At 39.2% G+C, this 18,583-nt stretch overlaps 1 protein-coding gene across 1 annotated transcript in view; it reads left to right on the forward strand.

The window, feature by feature from the left end:
* The first annotated feature begins 11,677 nt into the window (after nucleotides 1-11,677).
* The window catches only part of LOC116505665 (1-phosphatidylinositol 4,5-bisphosphate phosphodiesterase beta-1-like), a 286,253-nt gene continuing 279,347 nt past the window's right edge, over nucleotides 11,678-18,583 (forward strand). The window contains exon 1 of the mRNA XM_032213011.1: nucleotides 11,678-12,372. Coding sequence (XP_032068902.1) covers nucleotides 12,274-12,372 — 99 coding nt within the window. The 5' untranslated portion in view covers nucleotides 11,678-12,273. The remainder of the gene's footprint in view (nucleotides 12,373-18,583) is intronic.

Genomic DNA, 18,583 nt, shown 5'->3' on the forward strand with positions numbered 1-18,583 from the left:
AACAGAAATTTCTCAATCTGCATGCAGCTGAATTGTGAATGGTGCACTGTTTTTGTATATTATCTGAGTAACAATAAATGAAAATTTAGAGCATTCATTGCTGAAGAAGGAAGGTAGTTTTAAGGACGGGGTCCATATTCACTTGAATATTTTGAAGAGGAAATCCTTTTTTCTTTTCTTTTCTTTTTTTGGCATCTTGCTTCCTTTTAAATTATTCTTTGCTATCCCAAGAGAAAGTGAAACCTGCTGATAATTTTACTATATAGAATAAGGCTGGAGCCAAGTCTGAATTAAGAGAAATACATGGGTAATCTATAGTAGCTGAAAAATTCAACAGGTCATGCAGAAGGAATATTTCTACTGCCTAAAGAAACAGCTGACCCATTCTTTGTTTTTCTAACTGTATACTCTGGATAAAGTTCCTTCATCTAATAACATATGAATATGGAGCAATTTTTGGTGTTGAAGTCCACACATCAGGAGGTTAAACAAGGGTGGGAAACATTGCTCTAGTCTAGAGGATTACATGCCTGTCTGATGTTTCAATGCATTTTACTGATTGTTTTATTCATAGCTCAAAACATTTTTCTGCCTTTTCATGTATATCTTTATGCATCCGGAATAGAAGTATATTCCATTCTTGCACTATTGTAATCAAGGACTACAATCCGATAAGAATGTAACAAACTTTTTCACACCCTTTATCCCAACTGGGATCCCTAAACTTGCTCAGTCATTCCAGAAAAAAAAAAAAAAAAAGAAACTTACATGCCCTTGTTGATATTTTTGTACACCAAATGTTCTGACAACCAGAGCACCCTAAATTATTCAGGAACAACCTAAACTGATTCACTGCCTGTGCCTTAGTTTGCAGCTTCTAATGGGTTCTAATTAAAAGCATTCAGTCGATTAAGAAAGCCCGTCTCGCTATTTGTTATGAATGCCCATATATTGTTACAATTAAAAACGGACTAGTGTTGGCTAGATTGGTGATTATAAATGGTCAGGACTTTGACCAAGTTAAGTTTCATTATTGTAGGTTTCCTCTCTCTTTTCTCTTTGCCGAAAAACAGGTGATGAGTGGCTGGGAGCAGGTGGTGTTTCCACTACTTTAAAAAACATGGTGATGGCTAAAGAAAATATTACTGAACTCTGCCCTAGTGGACAATTTCAATCTTCATTCTTTCCTTTTTCAGGATGTTCTTTGAGAACAGCCCCCAGAAATCTGTTCAGTTCCCATCTCACCTGTTTTAAAGCATTTTTTTTTAAAACGTGGCTTTTTCTTCAGACCTTCGTTTGAGATGTGGGATAGGCTCTGTGAGTTACTGGGTATATGAAGGCATAGTTTTATTTTCTTAATGGTTTCTATTTTCTGATTTTTTTAATATAGTATATTGCTGCTGTTTTTAAATAACTGGGGAACTGCTCATAGTCATGTGGAGTTGGGTAGCCTAGAAATGTAATAAACAAACAATTGTAAACTGTCCTTTTTTGGTGCTGGGTTATCTGTTTATTCTAGTCTTGAATTCCCGTTATCTAACCTCATAGAGTGTCTCTGAACTTTATCAGACTATATTTGGTTTCATTTTGTTTCACTGAATTAATTTGTTTGATTTGTGGATTGGTTAGATTGTTATGAATCTATTTGCATAAAAAGCTGAGGTGAGACATTTAAGGGCACAGCAGTTGTGCAAATTAGAATATTACATTCAAAAGCAATGTGGGCTGAATATTATAGTATTCAGGATACATTGTTCTAAAACTGTGTGACCCGACAAATGTGCGCACGCAAAAGCGCGCCGACGAAACCGCAGCGAGAAAACCGCGATGTCATACACGCGCCCACAATAACGCGCCGACAAAACCGCGCCCACAAAAGCATGATTTCAGTTAAGGTAAGGGTTAGGTTTAGGGTTAGGTTTAGGGTTAGGTTTAGGGTTAGGTTTAGGGTTAGGTTTAGGGTTAGGTTTAGAACTTGCGGTTATTACTTGTGTGTTGAAGGCGCGCTTTTGTCAGCGCGCTGTTGTTGGTGCGCTTCTGCGCTCATTCGTCAGTGCGATTTAGAACTTCTAGTTTTCTCGCAGCGGTTTCATCAGCGCGCTTTTGTCAAGCGTGCATTTGTCGGTGAACCCTAAAACTGAACAGGTGTTAATTATCTTGCCAACATCAAGACATTGAAAGTAAGCTTAGGACATCTTTACAAGAACAGTGTCTGCTCCAATCACTTCACCTCTTTAAAAAAAAAAAACTTTTCACCCCTCTGATTAAAGGGCCTAGCATAGCTAAGACATAATCCCAGGGTCACTACTCTTGGAACAAATTTCTAAATATTCTTTCAATTTATAAATATTCTTACAAAAGATTGCAAAACAGAAGAAAGCTATCTGGAGCAGAGGAAGCTAAGATATGAACTAACATCACTACTCTTGATATAAAAAAATATGTTTCATATTTCTTTATCTGTTAATAGTAATGAAAAACTAAGCCAATCATGTTCTATGAACAAATTTAGATGGGTTACACTAAACCAAGCAAACATTTCTACCAAATTTATACAGCTACCTATCTCAAGGAAGTGGTTTTGGTGGTGTACAACAATCCAGTACAAATATAAAAGTTATCTAAAACCATTATACAATTATTAAGCATTAAAAAGTATGAAAGCAAAACTAAAAAAGAAAATAGGCAGAATATTAATAAGGGAGATACCCTACTAGTTTACCTGTGTCTCCTTCAGGTTTTGCATTGTCTTATAGCATAGTTCAAAGCTTTCATTTATTCTAGCCTTCTCTTTCTTTTTTGGCAGCTAAATATTTAACCTTTAAATTATTTAGTTGGCTGTAGAAGTTCTATTAGAAATGAATTTGAAGTGCTATTTGCATGGAAGTGTTGATACATTATGAATTCATCTGCTTGAGTATTTATTTATTTGGGGTCCAGGATCAAGTCATGCTGACTTGGCTGTCTGCGTAGACATTCATAAACTGTGAAGGCTACCCAGCTGATCCTAATTTCTGAATGCAAATGCAATCCTTCAAATTAATCTGTGCTCAATAATATACATCTGTGATTAGGACTGACTGATTAATGGCTCCTGTTCTTAATAGCTGAAGCAGTGGTGCTCAGAAAAGAACATTGCTTTTGGCTAAAGCATTTAAATAGTCACTAATAGAAACTGATTGGGTATCTGGAAGTAAAATCAACATGTGTTACTCTATAAAACTAAAGATCAACTTCCAGATGAGGAGGAAAGTGTCATTCTAGCCTTCCTTGTTCAAATTTACTTCCCGGCTGAAGCCAGTTTTATAGTGATAAAGATTGTAATGAGAATGTATGAATGTTGATAAGACTTTGATGTCTGCTAAATAAATATTATTTTGATTATTGGTCAGACAGATGATAGCTCTAGGTATTTATGATATGGGCGAATGATGGCATATATGTCACAATGGAAATGACATATGACATTGTTACAAAGTATGCCAGAAGCCAATGATGACATCTCAACTTTAAAATGCTGCTTTTCAGCTGATCGCCAATGCAGACAAAGGAGATGCTATTACTGTAATAGCAGATAGATTACACAAGGAGCCAGACCATTTAATTTTTTTTCTAGCCAGAATTCCCAGATTTTTTGTGTGTTTGTTTTTAGGTATGTTTCTGTTAGTTTTTGTATTGTGAATCCGGACGAAGGACAAGGCAGGAGGCAGTCTGTGGTGTGAACAGCTTCTTTTATTGTAGAACGATAAACTATGTACAAATAACGATTCCGCACCTTTCCCTGCTTGACAGCTATTTATACGGAGCTGTCAAGCAGGGAAAACCAATAGGCGCGCCCTTAGCGGCCCATACTTAGCCAAGCCGCGTCCTAGCCAATCAGGATGCGGCTTGGCTTGTTTCTAGCCGCTAGGTTGTAAGTCGAGGACTTTTCAATACTCAACATTTTGGAAGTAACTTTAGTCTCATGTGTCGGTATCCCGGCCAAGAATACACGGAAACAAGCTCGCTTGCTGCTGGTTTAATGAGGCCGAAGTCTGACACGAATGAATTCTTAGCAGTTTCAAAGTCAGCGCTGGGAGCTATTGCTTACCAGCACTGTAAATAGTCATGCCCACGGCCTAGCCTCACCCCATAGTAAGCTTCTGGCATCTTCCAGTCCTTCTTCCAGTGTCCTCCCAGTTACCAGCCACTTTGCTCCAAATAGCACCAATCAGCTGTTCTGGCTGCCACGTAATCAGTAACAGTCAGCTGGAGTTGGACGAGGGCACACTGGTAAGGACGAGCAAGCAGCTGTGGAGCAACCAGGATGCCAGTGGCCAGACCCACACCATTCCTGCAGCTGTTTCCCCTCTTTCCTCCCAGGTATGGCAAGCCGGTTGGGGCTTGGCATTCAGATTTTGGCCAAGAACTGGGCTATCTCAAAAATAAATGAACGCTTCCCAAGATGGAACTCTACAATAGATATGGGAAATACAATTACCTTAGTGTGGTTGTCTGAACATAACAGCCAAACCTTAAACTGAGCAATAGTTTATTCTAAGCAAAGCTGGTCCCGCAAAGTACACTTTCCTGTAAATGTAGGCAGAAACTCAATGTACTTCCTCTTTCTTTCTTGGGAATGACTGATCTCACAAATAGTACTTGAGAGCAAGAGAAACCTACTCAAAAATATGGTCTAATTAACTCTCTCTCCAGTGACTCTTCAGATATCTGATGTTATTTCCATGGCTAAACAAACTGCCTTCAAGTTCACCGCTTCTCAACACTGGATGAAGACACTGATGCAATTGCTATTTTAGTCATGTTAACTCTTGAGTGGTACATGCATTTTTTTTGATACAAACCTTTCATTTCCTAAGCTAGAATCCTTTATTGTCTAGTAAACCATCTGATTGCATTGCTACTTGGAGAGACTTATTTATTGCACACTATATTTTCTACCAAGAAAGCTTCCAAAATTGACACTTTCCACAAATTACTTGGAAATAAAGTTCTTCTGCACCTCTGGACCAGTTAATTCTTTCTCTTTGGCTTCTACCTCATGTCTTTATCTCTGACAATGAAGAACAGGTGTCAAACTCAAGACCCAGGGGCCACATCCGGTCCATGGGGTGCTTAGATCTGGCCCACGGGCCTGCCCGGGAAATGGCCCGAGATGCCTCTGGTAGCAAAAACGGCCACATGTGGCCCTCCCAAGCTGCATTTTCACTGGCAGGAGGCTATCACGGCCAACACTGGAGCTCAAGGGGGCCGTGCATGGTCTTCCCGAGCTCCGTTTTTGCTGGCAGAAGGTTGCAGGAGGCAGTCACAGCTCAAAATGGAGCTCAGGATCCCTTTTTTTCTGGCAGAGTGCTTGGGCCACAGGTTCCCCCCAGGCACAAATGATGTCAAGCTGGCCACGCCCACCCTTGCCACGTCTACCCCGGCCCCCTGAGGTCAAACACAACCCTGATGTCACCTTCAATGAAATTGAGTTTGACATCCCTGGTCAAGAACATCTGCTTGCATTTGTTCTAGATCTCACATCCTTTAACAATAAAAAGGACAGCCAAAAAATTTTGGGTCAAAAATCAGCACACAAATCATCAATAACAGCACGGTCAAGGTCTAGTTCAGAATTTAGGCAAAGGTTTCCAGTATATGTAGTAAAGTTCAGAATAGTTCTGGCATTGGTTATATTATCAAGTGGTCAATTGAAGAATTAATTGTGAGGAACAAACAGACTAGCCAGGTTGTAGGGATGTTATTTCAGCATTTGAACGAGTCCAGACAAAAGTTTTTATTCCAGACCGCCTGGTCTCCAGGCAGTCCCATTTGGGCTGGACTGATTAAATTATATTTTCTGGACTACCTCTGAATAGATCAACAGTCCAAAGAACTATTCCTAGAAGTCCGGCATCTCCTTGATCTTTGACTTGGGGAAGAAAATGGAATTATGGATTTAGTGAATATTTATTTATTTATTATTTATTTTATTTCATCAAGCATAAATTAGATAATAGATATAGCAATAGCAATAGCAGTTAGACTTATATAAGTATAAACATGATTATGTATACATGAAATGAATACAAATATAAGGGAATATTAGAACAGGACATTGGTGCGCTTATGCACACCCCTTAAAGACCTCTTGGGAATGGGGTGAGGTCAACAGTAGACAGTCTAAGGTTAAAGTTTTGGGGGGTTGAGGAAGAAACCACATTGTTAGGTAGTGCATTCCAGACATTGACCACTCTGTTGCTGAAGTCGTATTTTCTGCAATCAGATTTGGAGTGGTTTACCATAAGTTTGTATCTATTGTGTGCTCGTGTGTTGTTGTGGTTGAAGCTGAAGTATTCATTGACAGGTAGGACATTGTAGCAGATAATTCTATGTGCTATACTTAGGTCGGATCGAAGGCGGCAAAGTTCTAACTTGTCTAAGCCCAATATTTCAAGTCTGATGGCATAAGGTATTGTTCCGAGAAGAGGAGTGGAGGACTCTCCTCGTGAAATATTTCTGGACTTGTTCTATCGTATTACTGTCTGATATGCAGTGTGGGTTCCAGACAGATGAGCTGTATTCAAGAACTGGTCTAGCAAAAGTTTTGTATGCCCTAGTTTGCAGTTCAATATTACCGGAGAAGAAACTTCGCAAGATTAGGTTAACAACGTTTAATGCATTTTTTTAAAAAAAGCCCAGATTATATTTTGTGTTCTGATTTTTTTTTTTTTTTTGCCAATGTGTAAGACAGAGCATTTATTGGTTGAGATTTGGAGTTGGCAATGGTTTGACCATTCTGACACATACTCAATGTCTTTTTTTTAGGGTAGTGGCATTGTCGGTGGTGTTGAATAGTTTTACATCATCAGCGAAGAGAATGCAGTTGCTTATAATACGATGGCAAAGGTCATTATGTAAAGTATAAAGAGTGTGGGTCCTAAAACACTACCTTGGGTGACACTGCTGTTAACAGGGGCAGGGTTTGATAGGGCATTTCCTGTTTTGACAACTCGTTGCCTGTTTGATAGGAACACTTATGCAGGAAACTGGAGATGCCATAAGATTTTAGTTTCAGAAGTAGTTTGTCGTGTACCACTGAATCAAAGTCTTTACAGAAGTTTATATAAGTGTATACAAATATTTGCTTTACAATCTGAATGCTGGCCTGGAAGGGAGGATGTTTTGCTAAGATCTTAGAATTAGGTCTTAGCTCCTTAAGATTGGCATCCTCAAACTGTTTCTTCTCAAACAGCTCCTACTACTCCTTTAAGATTAATCTGAGGGAACCATGTGATATCTAGTCCCTATAGATTTCTATACACAGCTGTTCTGACCCCCCCTCCTTGCTTGTTCACAAACGACAGCCAGACAGAACTTCAAAGGAAATATCTTTATCAGTCCCGGCTCAAGCTGGCTGCGAGCCCAAAATAAACATAGATAAAGTCTCTGGCAAAAAGTTACACAGCAAATGCAAAAACAAAACTCTTACAGCAAACCAGGTTTACAGAAAGCAAATCACTTATCCAAGTGCCTCTTTGAATCATGAACACTAACTCGAACAGGAACGGAACTGAACTCACGAACAAACGAACAAACGTTGACTTCTGCCACTAAGGCGTGGCTCCATCAGTCTTTTATCCACAGAAGGAGATCCTAACGAGCAACAGCTGCTCATTATACTGCATCCTGAAACAACTCACAGGGTTCTGCTGAGTCACAACACAGAGCTATGGGTGGAATATAGCCTTGATATGGCTTCCTCTCCCCTTCAGCATTTGACACCTTCATTTAGCAGAAAGGGTATGGATAAACAAGTAAATGCTGTGTTAATCCTTTAGGGGACTATTTCTCAACATTGGCAACTTTCAGAGATTGGACAATTGGACTTCAACTCCCAGAATTCCCCAGCCAGCAGCCAGCCAGCTATTAAGTCTCTATTAATTCTCACTTCTTAGCATGGCATGGGCTGCCTAGCCATGGCTATCCCATAATTAAACAATTACAAAAAGCTCCAATTGCAATGTCAAGATATTGGGCTTTGACCTGAGATACCGAAGAGCAAGTCCCAAATCAATGACAGAGCTCACTGAATAACTTTGAACTAGTCTCTCCCTCTCTTTTAGCCCAGTTCCACACAAAGGATTGCTGATATGAGGTTTAAATTAGACAAGTTCCTCATATCAGTCACCTTCATAAATCATAGAAAAAAATCTGTCATTGAGATAATAAGAATTATTGGTGCCTTCTAAATTCTATGAAGAAATTCCTTACTGACCAAGAACAACCTTTTGCAATGATACAGTATGTGCATTCACATGTAATATAGTCCCTTCAAACTCTTTTATTCTGTATTCAATCCTTGGAAGATTTCTCTGAACCCCTCCTCCCTCTGGAAAACTTGGATTATGGTTCTTGAGACTGATTTGCAGTCTATAATATATTGTGGGGATAATGTCCTTGGATGTAAATCACAAAAATGTAGAATTACTTGTCATTATTGCCTGTGTTTACCTTTATAATTCAACAGGGGTATTGCTAATGTGTGTGTGTGTGTGTGTGTGTGTGTGTGTGTGTGTGTTTGTAAATGGCTGTGTGTGTGTGTGTGTGTGTGTGTGTGTGTGTGTGTGTGTGTGTGTTTGTGTGTTCCAGTATAACTCTGGAACACCTCGAGCAATTTCAACCAAACTTGATACACAGATGACTTACTCTCTGGAAACAAATACTGTGGAGGGTAAGACACCCCTAACACCCCTTGGGGTGTGTGTTCTGTTAAGATACAGCCTGTTATGCCTTAAAATGTCTTCTACTGTACTGCCGTAAAATAGCTTCTACTGTATAGCACGGTGGAGTTGCCATGGTAACGGCTTCACAGTACTCCACAAGGGGTCTCCTTCTGGTAAAGGGGAAAATCCAACATTAGAAATTACGTTTGGTCTGGACATTTCCCCCCTATAAATAAATACCCCGGCAACGCTGGGTTATCAACTAAATCAGGATATGAATGATGGAGCAACAGAATAAACTGGGTGGATTTTGTCAGTTCATGAAATAATATGCAAAGAAACCTATGGCTGGTAATAAAGCAATAATAGCCCTTCTGTGTTAAGTGCACCGGTGGCTCAAATTTGGTCTAGGACACATCTGTAGCTAATTTGCAAGCAAATGGAATAATTAGCCTACTGAGATGATAAAATTACATGACATATAATGTCTTTATCATTACTGACCATAATCATCTTGCAGTCAATTACCTGACTGTTGTTGATACAATATTATTGCCTTCCATGTATTGGAACATAATTTCCAGATTCGATAATGGTCATACTGGCGGGCAATTCTGAAAGGCTAGTTTGATCTTTTCTCTGCTATTGTGTTTTGTCACTGATTTCACGAACAATATAAGAGGAGGATTGTATATTACGTGTGTGTCATTTTCCAAGAGCATCTTCAGTGTAGCAAACTATACTGTACAAAATAATTTTAGTTTGCAGGAGAGTAGGGCAATTTATGAGATCAACTTGAAATGTAAAAGCTTAAAAATTGCTATTGCTTTGTGTTGCAGTTCCAATATTTTTTTTAAATACTGTACTTCAAATCTCTAGTAATAACATTCAACCAAATGTGTATACATTTTGTTGCATTGGTATTTTTCCCCCAAGACAACAATTTGCAGGGCATTTGTGATTGTTAATAATGTATTACAGGTATAGTGACCATTTGAAATTACAACAGCACTAAAAATTGACTTATGACCACTTTTTACACTTATGACCATTGCAGCATCTCCATGGTCACGTGATTTACATTCAGATGTTTGACTCACATTTATGACAGTTGCAGGGTTCTGAAGTCATGTGAGCCCCCCTTTGTGGCCTTCTGACAAGCAAAGTCAATGGGGAAACCAGATCCACTTAATAACCATGTTACTAATTACTGCTGTGATTCACTTAGCGAACATGGCAAGAAAAGTCATAAAAAGGGGCAAAACTCATTTAACAAATTTTCACTTAATATAAATTTTGGGTTCAATTGTGGTCGTAGGTTGGGGATTACCTGTGATAAAACCATTTAGAAAATAAGACATGGTTTTTAAATGTGATTAAACAGAACTGTCCAATTTGAAGAATGGGTGAAACTTTAGTACTACATTAAACTGTGCTGATATTTATTTTTTACTGTTTAAGAAAGAGGCAAGGATTCTTTAACATGTTTATTCACACCGAGCTCATTTTAAATTATAGACACAAGGCATCAAAAGAGGTTGAGAAAATTCAATCTTGAAAGACTTAAAGAGCATCATTAGAATAACATCTTGGTTTTTTTCAACATCTCGGAATGATGATCATAGTCATTATGATTAAGGAGCACACAATTTCTGAAATGTTGTGTTTAGTTATGAATAAAAATGGTCAGAATGAATTGCCCTGATTAAAAAAAAGAGTATGATGTATTAAAATATTAGGTAGAACTATGGATGTAATGAAGGGGAGAGACTGAACACCTTGACATTCATAACTCAATGGCCGTATAAAAAAGTATTTTTAAGAAACTGGAAAACCAGAAGGAAAATGAGCCATTAGTTTTAATAAGAATATCTCACTTTCCCCACTGAAAATTGCAGGGGGGGGGGTATCAGATATGTAAAACAGACAAGGACAAATCTGCGCAGCATTTTTGTTCTAGCAGTAACTGTAGCATGTTATTGTATTGTAGTATTTGTATTGTAGTAATCATATTGTAGAACACTTTAAAAAATCCTTGTGGCCTCCGCCAGATAACATAAAATAGTTGTTTGGAATGAATAACACTGGGGCAAAATTGAATGTCACATAAGGAAAACAGAAGGCATGCTGAAATAAATCATTATTTCATAGAAGAGGGATTTTCCCCTTCTAAAAATGCTCTTAAATTGTGCCTTTTGGGTTAGATCTCTTCTCCCCCACCTGCCCACCTTAGATCTGTGGTTTATAGTTGAATCCTGGGATGGCAGACAAGGCTCACAGATACTTCGACAAGTTAGAGGAAAGGGTGTATGTGGGGGAGATGCAGGATCTATGTAGAATTGAAATTTCAAAGATGAGCACATTAAGGAGCGCAGTTAATGTAGTTAGCCTCAGATTAAAATGTGGATGCAACCCAATTGACTGTGCTTGATTCCATGAGCCCTGACTCGGTGCAAATGGCTGAGCAGAAACTTTGCCTGGAAAGATGGACAAGTTCCTCTGAGTTTTTTCTTCTTCTTCCACAGGAGTGGTACACTGGTTCCCACAGACAGTTGAAAACTAAAAGGCATAGTAATGGCAGTTGATAAGCCCTGCTTTATACGTGCATTCCCTATTGCTAGTCTTCAGCTATTGAGTATCCCCCGTCCTCTTTATAGGATCAAAGAGAGTGCAAGAGATCTGGGGGGAAAGAAAGGAACTCATGACTTGAAATGATCACATAATGCGCCTATTATTATTATTTTTTTAAAAAAAAACAATTGTTGGCATCGCGCGGCTCTTGCAAACGAGATCGGTAGGGCCAACAGGAACTCTGCGGAAAAGTCAGGACGCGGTGTCCTGAAAACCTCCCTCTCGGTCACCCGGACCGAACTCCTTGCGCCAAAAAGAAATCGTTTGCTATACGAGTTTTCCTCTATTCGGGCCTCTCCACCCTTACAAGCCAGGCTTTCATAAGGTGGTGAGGCGGTCTCTCGCTTAGGCACCCCAACAGCGCACGGGGTGATCCGGCACTGCGATCTTTCCTCCTGTCAGGAAAGGCTCGTCCAATTGAAGGCGGCAGGCTTCAAGGAGGGCGCATGCTCTGCAGAGGCGGCGCCCTCGGCCAGCAGGTGGTGCTGCCCGCTCGAGTCGCTCGCCCTGCGCCCGAGCGCGGAGAAAAGTTGGGGGAGAGAGAGAGAGCCGGGGAAGGAGGAAGAGGGCGGCAGCGCGGTTTGCGTTTGCCAGAGCAGCGAGGAGCGCCTCGGCAGCGCGTGTGCATGTAGGGGGTGCATGCATGCCGTGGATGCATGCATGCAGGCGTGCGTTCCCCTTCTCTCTCTATAGGATGTACCGCCGAACGGTTGGCTCTTCCCTGTAGGCACGCGTCTGGCTCGCCCTTGCCTTGCGAGAAGCGCTTGGCACGAGTAGCAGCTGCCGCTGCTTCTCTTCTCTTTCCCTCCGGTCGGCGTCCACGCGATCCAGGAGGCTCCTGCGACAAGGCTCGCGTCTTTCCCGGCCGCCGCTACAGCTGCCGTCTGCCTTTTCCTTCCCTTCTCCGGTGGGAAGCCTCGATGTGCTGCCGCCAATGGCTGGGGCACAGCCAGGAGTCCACGCTCTCCAGCTCCAGCCGGTCCGGGTCTCGGCTAGCCTCAAGAAGGGCTCCACCTTCGTCAAGTGGGACGACGTAAGTTTGCGGAGCTCTGCCACATTCCCCCTTCTCTGTCTCCCTCTCTCCTCCTCCCCCCTCCCAGCTTTACTTTCCCTTTCCACGGTTTAGGGGCGCGAGGAGCGCAAGACCCCCGCGATGCGACGGGCAGAGCTGATGGATGGGCTGGCACTGCACCATGTGCCGGGAGACGCGTTGACTCAGCGCGCGCGCTAGCCCCAGGAAGGGGGCAAGGGCATCCGCGTGTGGGATGTGTGCTAACCATCAAAGAAGAGACGGCGTGGAGCTGGCCAAGTTTCAGCTGCTTTGGGGCAGCCAGCTTGTCCGCTGCCTGCAGCCCAGCCAGAGAGCGTATGCTTGGCATGCAGAATATTGAACAATTCTAAGCGTGCTGGGGTTGTCCAGTTAGGAGATTTCCTGCGAGCAGGACGGGGGGGCACCATTTAAGCATTATAAGGCCGCATCTTGTGTCTCTCAATTCCCAGTAGCTTAATCTGGCCATTCAGGTGCTAAGAGCCAGCTTGGGGGGGTTAGAATATACCCACTTGTTGTGTGAGTGAGAGCCATGAGGCTTTGAGTGAGGGCGATCCTTCATTCTGACAAGTGGACAGAGTGGAGGTAAAATGGGAAGTGCAGGTGCTGCCGGGTTTAAAGTTGGGAAAGGAGCAGGAAGATGGAGCTTGCCAAAAATTTTTTCCCTGCACTGTAACATTGGAAAAGCTAGAGCATTGGTTCCTGGCAAGTTACCCATAGCAACAAGCGACTCAGTGCATTTATGTGGATTTAGACAAGCAGCTGAAGAAAAACATGCACAGTATGTGTGCTTGTGTGCATGTGTACTGGAGGGAGAAAAAAAAGCATAAAGGGGTAAATGGAATTGGGAATCAGGAAAATAAACGACTCCACCAAAGTGGCAGATATAGCAGTAGTGCTTATTCTTTGGCTTGAAATATTTTAATAGTTTTCAGCCATCAATTAGATGCTGCTTCACAGACCCTTCTTCATATGATGAATCTGCTGGATTCACATTTTTTTTTCCCTACAGCGCAATGATCAATTAATAGATATATGCTCTGCTGTTCATGCATTTAAAATTTTACTTCTTTGCATAAGCAGAAAAAAAGACATTACTGGTCCCAACAGACACTCTTATAGCCTGAAAAGAGCAATAGAAAAAATAAATGGATAATGGGGTAAGGAGAAGAGAGATCAGTGATTGAAGTTAGACAAAAAAAAAAAGACTCAAAAATTAAATGAGATTTCCTTTTTGTCTCTTTGCCATTATCTTGTTGAGGGCAATTAAAACAAAGATGAGAATGAAAAGTTAGTTTTCTAAGAGGACTGCTTTTTGCATCTTACTTTCTTAAGAGCAGCACGCACATTTGATTTCAGAGACCTAAAGATTTATTTAGAGTGTGAATTTCTTTCTCACCTTATATAGTACTTGTGATCCTTCTGTAACAGGTGTAGGACCTGCATTTTCGTTCTGATGAAAGCTGTCATACTCGGCTTATGTTTTATTATTTTGATCGGAGTCTAGCTGAATGTTCCAAGATGCAATAAAGAAGTATGCTGTCTTACTCATAGAAAACAAGCTTGTTAAAAAGCTTAATTCCTTTGGCTCTCAAAAGTTCAGTATGGGTAGTCCTGCAGAAAGCAAACTATCAGACTTTTTTCATTGGCTAAGGATGAAATGGCAAGAAAAGATTTCCAAAGACACAAAAGTGCAGATAAATAATTTTATTGTAGAAAAAAGCATAAGCCATTGCAAAAGAATCCCAGTGTTAATTAGATATGAAATGGTTTTATAGGTGACATTAATGATTCATTTTTTTTTACTCTTTCTCCAGCCCAAGTGATGCAATTAGCCCTCTGTTGTTGTGCTTCCCCAATTTTTGTTGATCGTGTATCGTGGGTAAATCAGATCTAGTTATTGGGCTGTTTACTTAATAAAATCAGCTTTTTCATGCCCCGCGTGTTATATTCAGTTATTATTCACTGTGCAAAGCTTTGCCACAAAACTAGTTTTTTCTGAACTATGTCTTTTCAATATAGATTTGTAAATAGTGATTGCCAGGGAGAAGAGATAGCAATAAATGGTTAATTTGTAATTGAAATGCTTAGGCAACAGTTGTCTTACCTGTATTCATTTTCATGTCAATCATTGGAATTTTCTGCTTTTAATACCAGCATAAGTAAACTCATTCCTTCTAGCAGAAAATGATATAAAATATGCTGTTCCTTCTCCTGTAGTTGATAGATAACACAAAGCAGCAGTTGGATACTTAAATAACATTTGAGAAGCTTAAGAAAAAAATTCCTTTGGGGTCTTTTAGCACTGATGTTTTCTTTTAATGGTTAGGATTAGTGACTTTTCAAAACTGATACATAAGTACAGCAAATTATACAGTTAAAAGTTGCATTTTAATAATTTTTTTGCTTTAAAAAACAATAACATTGTTTGAGAAGTTGATCTCATTAGAAATATCGCAAGTTGTGGGTGCAGAATAGAGTCAATGATGATCTGTAAAAAGAGCATATCTGTTACTTACCATAATCAGTTTGCGGGAGAGATATTCACTTGAACATAATGTAAAAAAACAATTAGCCTTTGTCAATAGTCCGGAAGAAATGCCTGTTTTCCTGTAGGCAGGAGATAGATTTCTGATGTTGGGTATACGTTTCTCATCTGGAGCTGATTTCACAATAAGAAGAGCAGCAAATCTTTCTCCAAATCCCCAAATTAGGCAGCTGAAATTAAGATAATTTATGGAATCCAGCATATTTAATATTTTTTGGTAAGGAAAAAATGAATACAATTCTGCTACTGAACTGATGCGGTTCAGTTCAGAGTTTGCTCAGAGACACGGTAGAAAATTATTTTGTGCATTATTTCACATTATGGTGATCTCTAAATAAAAAAATATTGTTTAAAGACGTCCACTACTAACCCACCAATTAAGCAAAGCATATTTATTAATGTAAAGTTTGGAAGGATTGGAAAGATAATGATTAAAAGTTCTCATAGATATCCAGTCTTCTTTTGAGAATTAGAAGCCACATGCTAGATTGTTAAAGTAGGAGCCTTCTAGATTAACAGACTCTATGAAGGTATTATTTATTAAAGCAATTTGCCTTTAATTAATACAATGCATAAACTTCAGAGTATGCAGATTTGCCAAGTTATTCTCTATGCATAGCATCACCTAAGCAATTAAGTTGTTTAAAGCTACAAGACTTACAGACTTAAATATATTTAGATCAAGCCTTCTATGGAAATTCCTTTCAAAAATTCTTCAGACAGCTGCTTAGTCACAATTTACAACAAAATGTCATAGGCTATTTGGTTCTTTGAAAACACCATGCCTAAATTACTTCACCTCATTCAATCTATTTTCTTGGCATAACATCAGGCAACACAGAAGCTATGTTGATGTTGAATTTTGGGAGTGTTGCTTGTCTTTGTGTAGTTAAAGAACAAATCCTGACCTCTAAATTTAGCTTGGGTTAAAAGTGACCCTGGGAACTAGAAGGTGAATGGTTGCAAAATCTCATGTAATTAGATGTAATCTAATCCTAAAGCCAAGCTAGACATGCAGATAAGAAAATTTCCCAGCCTCTGTTTCTGTGGGTTATGTAATTATTAAGGACCAAGTGAGAACTGTAGACTTGGGTTATGCTGTTACTTTTCTGAAGCTGAGGGTCACATTTAAACTTTGAGTAGTGCATTTAAGCGGGTTAAAACAAACAAATAAGCAGGCTGAAGATAAAAGTGAAATCTAACATATTTAAAGTTAATTAAAAGTAAATACAGGCAATTCACTTAAGCTCTGTGCATGCTCTGTTCATGTTTTTCTCCTCCATCACACAAATGTTGTCAATTGGTAATAGATTTTGGAGAATCTTTAAGTACCACTTCAAAGTCTTTAGGGACCACAGATTGTATGCTCCTAATTTGCTTTTCTGTCTTTTACACCCATTCAACTATAGGGAGAAAAAAGCTAGAAATATTGTGCCTTTTCATTAGTGAAGATAAATTTCTGAAAGGACTCCATGTGTGTATGTATGTGGTTGGTGTGTGTGTGTATGTGTGTGTATGTGAGAGAGAGGGGGGGTTCCTAGGCTGTGATTCAAAATAAAATACATATATACCCATATGCATACATGCATAAATTGTTCATTCATTCATTGATTACAAGTAATTTTGTGCCACTTCATTTGAATAAATCTAAACATCTTACAGATACAATGAATCCTACAGGACATAAAAAATAGTACAAATTATAAGTTATAAACATTCTAATTAATTTCATAAAATCATAAATACTAGTTTCTAGGTAACTAATTATCAGACTCGTAATTCCCAAACACTTCCTTTGCTAATTAGGCTTTTAATAATTTTCTATTAAAAGGTTTATCCTTGGTTCTGTTCAGTAGTTTAGTAGCAAGAGAAGATATACTTAAATAAAATAGAATGTATTTTTGTCATAGTGTTATTGCTGAAATATTGATAAGACAAAATAGGAACTGAGAATATCTGTCTCTTTGTTTGTCTTTCTGTAATTGCAGATTCTAATGAAGTAGAAAATAAGTCATAAAAAACAACAACCCACTTACTACTTGGGGAAAACACGATCAGTAAATGTTAATTGTGTTTATAAAGAAGCTTTTTGAAACTAGTATAGTCATATATAAGAGACTATATGGAAAGGTGGCAGAAACCAGTCTCAGTTCAGATTTCACAGCTAAATTTAAATTGCTGAAATAAGAAACAAGGGATGTGTTGGATATGGGAAGAATAAGATGGATCAGAAACTATAAACATTTAAATAGATTTAAATGTAAATGAAAACATTTAAAGTCTCAGGTGGGACTAGAATCCATTTACTATATTTGCTCCCTAGGATTTGTGTTGATATTCAATGAACACATGAATGAACATCTGAAAATAAAATAGTCCTCTGAGATGGAAGCATCTTACAAATTTTAATATATTTCTCTATATATTTTGGAATATGAGCCACTATGGGGTAATAATTATGTTGAAATAGAACGGAGGAGAGATACAGGTTCAAATCCCCACTTGCTCGTTATGCTCCCGGTAGTGTTGGGGGCCAATCAAGACTACTCTAATCCAATCATCCTCATAGGTTGAGAGGAGAGTAAAATATATTTACATTGCTAGGCAAGATGGGGATTATAACATGAATGCATCAGACTTTTAATCTAATTTCAAAGCTGCTGTTCAAGAGATCAGTTCAGAAACGGGGTAAGGAGATTCCTTTTTACCTCAACTGGCTGGAGTGAAAGACATGAAAGGAAACAAGAGAGAATAAAAAAGCTATGGCTACATCTGCTCTTTGCTTCCACTCTGCATTACTTGTGACCCCTAACAAACCAGGTTCTTGATGTTTAAATTGTCATCCATCCTACAGCAGAGATCTAAAACTCGACTAATCAAGTGTGTCGCATGTCAGGACAAGCTCATTAGTCCCAGGGCTTCTTCAAGGTATCAAATTATTTCCTTATGAGGCAAATGATTTTTATTCCTGATTATTTATTTATTTATTTATTCAATCGATTCATAGGTAGTCCTCAACGCATGACTACAATTGAGCCCCAAATTCATGTTGCTAAGTGAGAAATGCTTTGAGTGAGTTTTGCCTCATTTTACGACTTTTCTCGCCACATTTAAGTGAATTGCTGCAGTTCATAAGTTAGTGACCTGGTTAAGTGAATCTGGTTTCCCCGTTGACTTTGCTTGTTGGAAGATTGCAAAAGGGGATCATGTGTCTCCAGGACACTGCAACCATCATAAATGTGAGTCAGTTTTCAAGCATCTGAATGTGAATCATGTGACCATGGGATGCTGCTACGGTCATAAGTATGAAAAATGGTTATGTCACTTGTTTTCAATGGTGTTGTAACTTTGAAAGGTCACTAAATGATCTGTCGTAAATTGAGGATTACCTGTATAAACCTGCCCATCTCATCTTTACAGGACTCTAGGTGGATCACAATAAAGCAAAATAAGATAATATAAAAACAAATAGAAGCACATATAGTTTCAAAGTTTCAAAGTTTAATGAATTTATATGCCGCCCAATCCCGAAGGACTCCGGGCGGCTTACATAAAAACAGTTTTAAAAAAGATATTAAAAAAATAAAATAGAGAGACAAAGCAAGTTAAAAAGACACAACATGCACTCAACCTTAGTGGGGCTGGACC

The sequence above is a fragment of the Thamnophis elegans genome, chromosome 3 (assembly GCF_009769535.1).
Source record: "Thamnophis elegans isolate rThaEle1 chromosome 3, rThaEle1.pri, whole genome shotgun sequence".
In the NCBI taxonomy this organism is placed as follows: Eukaryota; Metazoa; Chordata; class Lepidosauria; order Squamata; family Colubridae; genus Thamnophis; species Thamnophis elegans.